Source organism: Piliocolobus tephrosceles, chromosome 8, assembly GCF_002776525.5.
Source record: "Piliocolobus tephrosceles isolate RC106 chromosome 8, ASM277652v3, whole genome shotgun sequence".
NCBI classification, from domain to species: domain Eukaryota; kingdom Metazoa; phylum Chordata; class Mammalia; order Primates; family Cercopithecidae; genus Piliocolobus; species Piliocolobus tephrosceles.
Window position 1 is genome coordinate 138,063,772 of NC_045441.1, and position 11,659 is coordinate 138,075,430.

An 11,659-nucleotide genomic window follows, 5' to 3' on the forward strand; every position below is an offset into this window, starting at 1 on the left:
AGGCGTGGTGGTGGGCACCTGTAACACCAGCTACTTGGGAGGCTGAGGCAGAAGAATTGCTTGAACCCGGGAGGCGGAGGTTGCAGTGAGCAAGATTGCACCCCTGCACTACAGCCTGGGTGGCAGAGTGAGGCTCTGTCTCAAAAAAAAAAGAAAAAAAAAATTGGCAGTGAAGAAAGACCCTTTGTGGAAAGAGGATGAATAAGCAGGCCAGCAAGCAGGCAAGGTAAAGCCAGGGTGCAGCAGCGCTCTGAGAACAATGGCAGGGAGAACAGGAAGGAGTGCAGACACGAGGCAGAGCAAGGGCAGAGTGGTCAGGAAAGACCTCCAAGGGGAAGCGGTGCCTGACTGAGTGTGCCCTTGGCAGTGGGAAGGAGCCAGCCATGGGGCTGCGGGGGGAAGAGAAGACCAAGAAGAGGGAAGTGAGGGCAGAGGCCATGGAGGCTTTGGGGAGGAGGATGGAGCAGTAGACTGAGGCACCTGAGCATGTATGACCTATGGGCCAAGTTAGAGTTTGGATTTTATTCTTATAAGAAAGGAGACTAGGCCAGGTGTCATGGCGGGCACCTGTCATCCCAGCTGCTCGGGAGGCTGGGGCATGAGAATCCGTTGAACCCAGCAGACGGAGGTTTCAGTGAGCAGAGATCATCACGCCACTGCACTCCAGCCTAGGCAACAGAGCTAGACCCATAAAAAAAAAAAAAAAAAAAAAAAGAAGGAGAGAGACTAATAAAGGGTATGAAATCGGACATGATCTGGTTTACATTTTTATATGTTTCAGGAATGGATTGGAGTGGGGTGCAGAGCCATGGCTGAGGCTCATGCATTTGATGCAGACCAGGTGGGGAGCTGCAGGTAGTCAGAGCTGGGGTAGCAGCAGTGCACAGGGAGAGAAAGGACAGATTCAGATGCACTTTGAGAGTGTCACTCATGGGTTGCTTGTGGGGCCTGTGGAATCAAGAATGACTCCTGCGTCTGGGTCCTACAGAAGTGAGTGAACGGTAGTGCTGTTTGCTCAAGTGCCAAGCCCTGGAAAAGAACCTGTGTTGCTGGTTCTAGTTTGGAGTCAAGAGTTCTAGTTTGGACCCATTAAAATTTGAGGTGACACTCAAGTAGCAGGTGAAGTAGGTGAACATAGGAGTCTGAAGTTTAAGAGAGAGCTTGGGGGTAGACTGATTTGGGAGTTACAGGTTGCAGTGACTTCCAACATCAGCGACCTGGAGTTGGCCAAACCTCAGAGGTTGAGGGCTCAGGCCTTCACAAGACTGTTCTCTCTTCAGATACCAGCCATAAATTTGGGGGTTCTAGGCCACCCTCACTTCTGACCAGCTGGCTACAAATTCTGGGTTTCCCATCACCCCCTCATAATTTGCTAGAATGGCTCATAGAACTCAGGAAAGTGCTATATATATCATTATAGTTTTATTACAGCAAAAGGTTTCAAATCAGAACTAGCCAAAAGGAGACCCATAAGGCAAGGTCTGGGATGGTCCTAAGCATGAAGTTTCCATTGTTCCCTCACTGTGGAGTCAGGATGTGTCACCCTCCTAGCATGTCAATGTGTGAAAATACGCAGAGCATTGCCAACCAGGGAAGTTCAATGAACTGTGGCGTTCCGAGTCCTGTTGGAGCTTCTTTATGTAGGCATGATTGATTGACTCATTAGCCACGAGGTTCAGCTCAGTCTCCAGCCCCTTTCCCTCCCCAGAGGTTGGGCCTCAAACCCTAACCCTTTAATCACGTGCTTGGTCTTTTTGGCATGGCAGCCCCATCCTTTGTCACCTCCTTAGCTTAAACTCTCTAAGAGACCACCATGAATAACAAAGACACCCCTGTCACTCAGGAAACCCAAAGATTTAGAGGCTCCTTCCCAGGAACTGGGGACAAAGGCCAGTCAAGTTATTACACTTAGGTTGTTGAGGACTGTATGAGTTCTAGGGACAGTGTAAACAAAGAATTAAAGAGATCTTAGCTCTGAGCCTGGCAGAAAACCAGAGGAGCAAGGTGTTACAGAGGCTGGGAGAAGAGAATCTCTCAGGGAGGGTTAACTATGTCAGACACCCATGAGCGGTTGCATATGCAGGACAGGGAAGAGGCTGGTGGATTTGGCAGGTTGGAAATTGCTGGTGATTGTGACAAAAGTTTTTGGGTGTGGTGGCTCACACCTGTAATTTCAGCACTTTGGGAGGCCGAGGCAGGTGGATTATTTGAGGTCGGGAGTTCGAGACCAGCCTGGCCAACATGGAGAGACCCTGTCTCTACCAAAAATACAAAAATTAGCCAGGCGTGGTGGCAGGCACCTGTAATCCCAGCTACTTGGGAGGCTGAGGCAGGAGAATTGCTTGAACCTGGGAGGCGGAGGTTGCAGTGAGCAGAGATTGTGTCACTGCACTCCAGCCTTGGCAACAGAACAAGACTTGGTCTCAAAAACGAAAAAGTTTTTCAGTGGAATGGCAAGGGTGCGTGCCTGATTGGAATCATTTAAAAGAATGGGAGGTGATGAAGTGGTAAGGGCAAGCACAGTGACTCTCGATGCGTCTTGCTATGAAAAGGAATGGAAATGACATGTGAGGAGCTGGGGCAGGGGCCATGCAGGTCTAGGGAGGGGGTTCTTTTAAGGTGGGAGATAACTAGACCATTGTCTCAGGTCAGATGCGCCCAACTACTTTAGAATCCTGATTCAAACTGCCTTAAATAATAAAGAAATGTCTTCTCTTACGTAACTAGAAGTCCTAAGGTAGGTCAGGTTCAGGCTTAGTTGATTCAAAGACTCAGCATGTTTTCAAGGACCCAGGTTCTTTCCAACTCCTTGCCTGACCATCCTCGGTGTGGCTTCATCCCCAGGCTGGTAGCATGGCAGCTGCAGCTGTCCCAAACGTCACATCCAGAATGAGTGCACAGGAAAGCCCATCTTTTCCTGTACACTCTAAGGAGTGAGGAAATCCTTCCAGAAGCTTCCCAGCAAACTTCCCATACCCCACTGACCATAACTAGGTTACGTGCTTTCATGTGAATCACTTACCAGCCAGTGACTGGAAAGGAAAAGCCCTCATGGCCATGCATGGGGCAGGGAGTGGGGGTGGGGTGGGGTAGAGGAGGAAGGATGATGTCATCATTTCAGAATGGAAAAGTAAAACCCACTAGAGATGTGGGCCAGGATGCTGGGCTGTGTGGAGGCCCCCTCAAGGGTATTTTTTTTTTTTTTTTTTTTTTTTTTTTGAGACAGGGTTTCACTCTGTCACCCAGGCTGGAGTACAGTGGCACGATCACGACTCACCGCAGCCTCGACCTCCCAGGTTTAATCTTCTCGCATCAGTCTTCTGAGTAGCTGGGACCATAGGCCTGTGTCACAGTGCCTAATTTTTAAATGTTTTTTTGTAGAGATAGGGTCTCCCTAGGTTACCTAGGCTGGTCTCAAACTCCTGGGCTCAAGCAATCCTCCTGCCTTGGCCTCCCAATGTGTCAGGATTACGGGCATGAGCCACTGTGCCTGAGCAGCTTGTGCAGTTTTTCAGCTGCCTGAGTGCAGTCACAGGACTGGCGTTCTCCAGGCAAGCACAACAGAGGAGCAAAGGCAATCACGGTGCCCTAGCAAGTGCCTGGGCTGCCGGGCCTGGAGAGCCAAATTGGGTCAGGAAGACAGAAAAAGGTTGGAGGTGGAGGGCATGGCGGGATGGTGAGAACGTGGATTGAGGCTCACACTGGGTTGGAAGAATGGTTAGAGTAGGACTGTCTTAGGTTGGCTTCCTGGGAGACAGCCCCTGGGAGTTTATGTGCATCTGGTTTCTTTGCAAGTCCTCTAGGAATAACACCTGGGAAGGAGTGAGAGTAGCAGGACTGGGTAGACAGAGAAGCAAAGACCCTCAGTGCCATGGCCACAGAGGCCACAGCGATCTCCCGGGATGCTCTGGAGCTGGGATGACCCTTCCCAGGCATCCTGCACTGAGATGAAGAGAATTCTTTTGGCCTCTGCACCTGGCCAGTGTCCTGCAGAGATGGTTCTCTGCCAGGTCAATTTTGATGGAGACAGAGAGGGAGGGCGGGCACAGTCCATTTAATAGTGTCATATAAGGACAGATCTCAGTCAAACACCAATGAATACAGGAGGGCTGGATGGAAACATGGCAGATGTGGCCTGAGAAGCGGCCTCCGGGGAGCAGTTGGGCCCTAGGCAGAGGGGCGTGAGCACGGAGAAGAGAAAAGGATGCCGAGAAGAGGTGGGAGGCAGCCCCTTTCTTCAGAGCTCTTCCACAGCCTTCCCCTAAATTGGGGAGCAGGGCTCCTCTAGGGAGAAAGGAATTCCAACTGAAGACCAGGGAAGTGATGGAGCGTGAGGCATAAGAACCACTGGGTGGGGAGGGTGGGGGATGGTGGGAGGGGGAAGGACAAGGACTGGGCCTGACGTCACCATTCTGATGCTCAGAGCCTGGGCTTTGTCTCCCACTGCCCCCCAAGGCACAAGAACTGTGCACTGGGAGGAAAGGGGGTAAGAACCGCGTCTCCTGGGGTGGTAGGCTGGGCGGCCACTGCCATGGGTGCAAGGAGGGCCTGTCACTGTGCTGCCAAGGTCCAGGTGGGTCAGGTGCCCACACCTGCCCAAATCAGATGCCCCAATGCTTAGTGGAAACATGATTGCCAACCCGTCTGAGGCTTATGTTTCCAGCTCCCTGCATTCCATTCTGTGGGTCTCTAGATGGTTTTCACCTTGGATAAAATTCTTTCCTTCCCATTGAGAGATTGTTCTGAGATAAAAGTGAGCATTGTCAGTGTCTGTGCTGGCTCACATCTGTAATTCCAGCACTTTGAGAGGCCAAGGTGGGAGGATTGCTTGATCCCAGGAGTTGGAGACCAGCCTGGGCAACATAGTGAGACCCTGTCTCAACAACAAAAAAAATTTGTATTTTTTATTTTTATTTTTATTTTTATTTTTTTTTGAGACAGAGTCTTGCTCTGTCGCCGGGCTGGAGTGCAGTGGCGGTATCTCAGCTCACTGCAACCTCTGCCTCCTGGATTCAAGTGATTCTCCTGCCTCAGCCTCCCAAGTAGCTGGGACTACAGGTGTGTACCACCACACCCAGCTAATTTTTGTATTTTTAGTAGAGACGGCATTTCGCCATATTGGCCAGGATGGTCTCGATTTCTTGACCTTGTGATCCACCCCCCTCAGCCTCCCAAAGTGCTGGGATTACAGGTGTGAGCCACCGTGCCTGGCCTTTTAAATTTTTATTTTATTTCATTTATTTACTTTTTTGAGAGATGGAGTTTCACTCTTTTTGCCCAGGCTGGAGTGCAATGGGAAGATCTCGGCTCACCGCAACCTCCGCCTCCCCGCTTCAAGCGTTTCTCCTGCCTCAGCCTCAGCTGGAATTACATGCATGTGCCACCACTCCCGGCTAATTTCGTATTTTCAGTAGAGACGAGGTTTCTCCATGTTGGTCAGGCTGGTCTCCAACTCCCAAACTCAGGTGATCTGCCCACCTTGGTCTCCCAAAATGCTGGGATTATAGGCGTGAGCCACTGGGCCTGGCGGAAAAAAATTGTTTTTTTAATTAGCTGGGCCTGGTGGCGCATGCTTATGGTCCCAGCTCCTTGGGAGGCTGAGGTGGGAGGATCACTTGAGCCCAGGAGGCCAAGGCTGCAGTGAGCCATGATCTCTCCAGTGCACTACAGCCTGGGTGACAGAGCCAGGACCCTGTCTGGAAAAACAAACAAAAAACATCGTCCATCAGACTGCAAGTAAGTCTTGTTTTTTTCTGAGCAATTCTATCTTCCAAAATGATTTCTGGACAGCAGGTCCCCTACCCCTTAGTCCTCAGCATTCTGGAGAGACTTCCTGTCCTCGCCGTGTGCCACCTGCTTGACCTGTTTCTGGGCCCCACAGCAGGGGGGCTTCGGGAAGGTCCAAGGGCCATGTAGATCGTGGCCCAGCACCTTGTGCAATCCCTCGTAGTTAGTGGAACTGAGGCTCAGATAGCACGCTCCCTGGACCCCCTTCGGGAGCAGTGTGGGGTCCTGGTCGAGAGCCCCTGTCAGCATGTTACTTCTTCCTATCTCCCCAGGTGACAGCCTGCTGATGGTGAAGAACCCACCCCCAGCCCCGCCACAGCCCCAGCCCCAGCCCCAGCCACCGCAGCCACAGCCGCAGTCGCAGCCCCAGCCGCAGAGCCTGCCCCCGATTGCGGTGGCCGAGAACCCGGGTGGCCCCCCGAGCCGAGGGCTGCTAGACGACGGCTTCCAGGCGCTGCCTGGGGAGCGTGGCTCGGGCGAGGTGCCGCTGGGTGGGGACCGCAGCACTGGGGACGGCGGGGGCGATGGGGGCGGTGGGGGCGGCGGCGCGGAGGTGGGGACGGGGGCAGGCGGCGGCTGCGGCAGCTGTTGCCCTGGCGGGCTGCGGCGGAGCCTCCTCCTGCATGGCGCCCGCAGCAAGCCCTACTCGTGCCCCGAGTGTGGCAAGAGCTTTGGCGTGCGCAAGAGCCTCATCATCCACCACCGCAGCCACACCAAGGAGCGGCCCTACGAGTGCGCCGAGTGCGAGAAGAGCTTCAACTGCCACTCGGGCCTCATCCGCCACCAGATGACGCACCGCGGCGAGCGGCCCTACAAGTGCTCGGAGTGCGAGAAGACCTACAGCCGCAAGGAGCACCTGCAGAACCACCAGCGGCTGCACACGGGCGAGCGGCCTTTCCAGTGTGCACTGTGCGGCAAGAGCTTCATCCGTAAGCAGAACCTGCTCAAGCACCAGCGCATCCACACGGGCGAGCGTCCCTACACGTGCGGCGAGTGCGGCAAGAGCTTCCGCTACAAGGAGTCGCTCAAGGACCACCTGCGCGTGCACAGCGGCGGCCCGGGCCCAGGCGCCCCACGGCCACTCCCGCCGCCACCCGAGCGAGACTAGGGCCCGGCTGGGGGAGGGCAGGGCCGGACGGAGTGGGCCGGGAGGCGACCCGAGGGCGGTATGAGCACCAACCACCCTGCCCGGTGTCCTTGGCCACCGTCTGGAAATCGGCAACAAGCATTGCACTCCGGTTGGGGGTCCCCCAGATCTGTCTGGTCTGAATGGACGCCCAGCTCGTCTCTAGGGTGGACCCAGTGGCTGGGGAAGGGCCAGGGGGACCGCGAGGAGCCAAGTGTCCTCGGGCACCGCCCTCACATCCCCTCGGGTGCCCTGGGACCACTGGGCCACAGATGGTCATCAGGGGAAGCCACCAGGGAGTCCCGAAGTCCTTCCGAGATCAGGAAATCAGGTCCCAAGGTTAGGAGACACCCTGAAAAAAAGCGAAGGCCGAGGGATGTGCTAAGGGTAACACCATGATGACAACACTGCCTCGCGTTTCAATAGCGCTTTATACTTTTTTAAGTGTTTTCTATCCGTTATCCATTTCACCCTTGGCCTATCCCTCTAAGATAAGCGGGGTAGGATTTTCCTGGTGACTGAGGAAAGTGAGAGGCAGGTGAGACGGTTCACCCAATCACACGGGAAGGGGCGCGCGTGGCCCCGCCACGCTCACCGCCTACCTCCACTGCCCGGGACGCTGCCGGCCTGGCCCTCCTGGTCTCTCTTCCGTTCCTCTCTCTCACCCACGGACAAAACCAGAAGCGACGGGAGGCCAGCTCCCGGGGTTCCTGGGAGTGGGGAACAGATTGGCTACGAAACGCCCCAGGTTGTGCATCCAGAGGTTTCTTCCTCCATGGGAGCTCCTGGTGCCCCCTCGGCCCCAGCCTGTCCCTCCCGCCCCCAGCCCCTCAATCTCGTGCAGCAGCATCTTGTCACTGCACAACAGTGGCCTGGTCCCCCAGAGGCAGCTAGGGCCCCAGGTCAGACCTCACCGTGATGGTCTGTTCAGTTTTCCCAGGGCAGAGAGGTGAAGGAGAGGCTTTTGCTGAGAGAGCAGCCAAGAGTCTCTTCCCAGGAGCGCCAGGCAAGTGGGTGCTACAGTCTGAGCCTCAGGCTCTCCTGCCCTGGGCCTCCCAATTGGTGCTATCTGTTACTGCCCGTGTTCACGGACATGGATACAGACCCTGCTATGCTCCATACCCTGCAGGCGCCTCGGAAAGCGCCCAAAGGACTCCCCTTCACGTTGGTGCACCTGCTCCATGGCTCTGGGCACTGTGTCCCGAGGGGCCACAGTCTCCATTTCAGCGTCTTGCATGGCCTGGCACTGGGTGGGGTGGCATGCCCCAGGACCCTTGTTTGTGTCAAAAATGACTTTCCCAGCCCCTGCCGTGAGTCCGGCATTCTTCCCAGCCCGGAGCACAGTGGGTAGCCGGCACCCAGCACCACTTTGGTGAGCGCCCTGCTTCTGCCCTCACCCTCATCTACGCTGCTCTGCTTTCCTCAGACCCCTTTTTGCCGTGCAAAGGGAATTCTTGACATTAAATAAAAGGTATCCAGATTGCAGACTGCATGTTCACAGAGCTGGGGGTTCTCCAGCTTGCCTACAGTAAAGCCTCAATGAACTGGAATCCAATTCAATGGGGTATTTTTTTTGTCTTCATTCTGCTTTTTGAAGGAGACAAATATTAAGAAAGCAAATTGAGATGAGAAATTAGGGTTCAGTAGAGTGTTTTTAGAGCAGAAGGGGACCCTGCAGTGATCAGTTGCTGGGGGAGGGGGTAGTGTGCCACTTTTCAAAAGCATATGCAGAAAGGATTTTCCTAATCTAGATCATGGAAAGGTCAGAATGCTTTTTGGTTGCCAGGAGTGTGAGGAGAGGGGAGGCATCACTCTTGAGACATGGGTTTAAAACACCTGGCTGGGCGCAGTGGCTCACACCTGTAATCCCAGCACTTTGGGAGGCCGTGGCGGGCAGATCACGAGGTCAGGTATTTGAGACCAGCCTGACCAAAATGGTGAAACCCCGTCTCTACCAAAAATACAAAAATTAGCTGGGCGTGATGGTGCGTTCCTTAATCCCAGCTACTCAGGAAGCTGAGGCAGGAGAATCGCTTGAACCCAGGAGGCAGAGGTTGCAGTGAGCTGAGATCGCGCCCCTGCACTCTGTCACACCTGGGTGACAGAGTGAGACTCCGTCTCAGACACAAAACAAAAACACCTGAGCACGAGGCTGTCTGACCCCTTTATTTTACCTTCAAGGGGCAGATTCCCAAGGAGGCCTAGTGACTGAACTAGTGAGAGCCAAGCCTCTGCTTTCCTGTATCCTAGGCTGGTGGATGCCACGGCACCAGGTACCCCTCAGCTACACCATGAGTTGCCCCAAGCCCTGGCACAGGTTGCTGGAGAGCCCCATAGTGAGCCTCATCCCCAGAACTGATTGGAGATGGTGACACTCAGGGTGTTGGCCTCTGCTGGCTCCCACGCAGCGAAGATCCTCAGTGAAGACTCTGGAGTCCACATCCCGAAGCAGGACTGGGGCCTTGCTTTGGGGGTAGATTTTTATTTTCCTTCTGAGGAAATGTAGTTTATGTATTTATTTAGATACAACGTCTTGCTCTGCCATTCAGGCTGAGTGCAGTGGTGCAATATTGGCTTACTGCAGTCTGGACCTCCAGAGCTGAAGCAATCTGGTTGGGCGTGCTGGCTCATTCATGTAATCCAAGCACTTTGGGAGGCTGAGGTGGGAGGATTGCTTGAGACCAGGAGTTTAAGACCACCCTGCCAACGTAGCGAGACCCCGTCTCTAGGATAAACAAACAATTTTTAAAAACAGAAAGGCCGGGCGTGGTGGCTCACGCCTGTAATCCCAGCACTTTGGGAGGCCAAGGCAGACAGATTGCCTGAGCTCAGGAGTTCGAGACCAGCCTGGGCAACTCAGTGAAGCCCCATCTCTACTAAAATACAAAAAATTACCCGGGCATGGGGGCGTGCGCCTGTAGTCCCAGCTACTTGGGAGGTTGAGGCAGGAGAATCATTTGAACCCGGGAGGTGGAGGTTGCAGTGAGCCGAAATGGCAGCACTGTACTCCAGCCTGGGCGACAGAGAGAGAGACGGGGTTTCACTCTGTTGTCCAGGCTGAAGTGCAGTGATTCAATCATGTCTCATTGCAGCCATGAACTGCTGGGCTCAAGCAGTCTGTTGCCTCAGCCTCCCGAGTAGCTGGGACTATAGGCATGCATGCATCACCACACCTGGCTTTTTTTTTTTTTTTTTTTTTTTTACTTTTTGTAGAGATAGGGTCTTGCTATGTTGCCCAGGCTGGGCTTGAACTCCTGAGCTCAAGCAACCCTCTCTCCTCAGCCTCCCAAAGTGCTGAGATTATAGGTGTGAACTGCTGCACTTGGTCTTTTATTTATTTATTTTTTAGATGGAGTCTCACTCTGTTGCCCAGGCTGGAGTGCAGTGGTGCCATTTCAGCTTACTGCAACCTCCGCTTCCCGGGTTCAAGTGATTCTCCTGCCTCAGCCTCCGGAGTAGCTGGGATTATAGGCCCCCACCACCATGCCCGGCTAACTTTTGTATTTTTAGTAGAGACGGGGTTTCACCATGTTGGCCAGGCTGGTCTGTAACTCCCGACCTCGAGTGATCGTCCACCTCGGCCTTCCAAAGTGCTGGGATTACAGGTGTGAACCATCTCACTCAGCCCAGCCTATTTTTTAAATTGACTTTTAATTTAAAAATCAATGCAGGCTGGACATGGGGGCTCACGCCTGTAATCCCAGCACTTTGGGAGGCCGAGGCGGGTGGATCACTTGAGGTCAGGAGTTCGAGACCAGACTGGCTAACATGGTGAAACTCCGTCTCTACTAAAAACACAAAGATTAGCCAGGTGTGATGGCACACAACTGTAATCCCAACTACTCAGGAGGCTGAGGCAGGAGAATCGCTTGAACCCGGGAGATAGGGTTTGCAATGAGCCAAGATTGTGCCACTGCACTCCAGCCTGAGTGACAGAGTGAGACTCTGTCTCCAAAAAAAAAAAAAAAAAAAAAAAAACCCACAATGCATGCAATAAAAATTTGAATAGTTAAAAAAAAAAGAAAAAGAGGACCCAATAAAGAGTGAAACTCTTTCCCAACAGACTTCCTGGAAGTATGAGAGCTGCATCTGTGTCCTTACAGACCTGTGTTCAACTTCTCAGGCATTCAAATTCCTTCCTCATTTCAGGATATGCTTTTCTGGGCTTTCTGTCCCCACCAGCCTAGGAAGTTCTAACAGGGACATGTGGATTGTAGCATTCCTTCCTCAGCACTGTACCAGATGATCGGCTACAAGCAGTGCTCTGCAAAGGTTGCTGCTCCAAAAAGCTCAGAGAGGTGGAACAGATCCTGAGGTGGCTGGACAGCTCAGGTAACTTCATGCTCATGGCCTCAGTTTGTGCCTTACTTTATGGAAAGGGGAAGGCAGGGTGTTAGGAGAATGAGATTGAGGGTGGATGGGCGGCTGCATCGTTATTGTTTCATGAACACCTATTAGGGAACAAAGAAGTGTAAAACCTAGTCCTTGCCCTCTGGGAGCCCGACTAGGAGAGAAGGTATTTGTGAGAACAGCACTGCTAGAAAGCACATGACTACATGAGGGTGGGGGCTTGAGAAATACACACCTGATCTTCCGGAAGACTCGCCACAAGACATCCCACTGAGAAGTTGGGAAAATACTGGTCTATAGAAGCCATACTGAGCTAGTGATGGCCAAGGCTAAGTCTCTGGTTTCCTGGATCCTAGGCTGGGGGATCCTACTGCACTAGTGCCCCTTAGCTACGCT

The 11,659-nt window shown here is 53.4% G+C and overlaps 1 protein-coding gene across 2 annotated transcripts in view; it reads left to right on the forward strand.

Moving 5' to 3' along the window:
* Window positions 1-8,468, forward strand: part of ZNF282 (zinc finger protein 282) — a 30,541-nt gene extending 22,073 nt beyond the window's left edge. The window contains exon 8 of one of the 2 annotated variants that reach the window (XM_023225472.3): window positions 6,060-8,398. In XM_023225472.3, the coding sequence (XP_023081240.1) occupies window positions 6,060-6,895 (836 nt within the window). In that variant the 3' untranslated portion in view covers window positions 6,896-8,398. Of the gene's footprint in view, window positions 1-6,059 lie in introns of both variants that reach the window. The other variant, XM_023225471.1, reaches the window with a different exon arrangement.
* The last annotated feature ends 3,191 nt before the right edge of the window (window positions 8,469-11,659 follow it).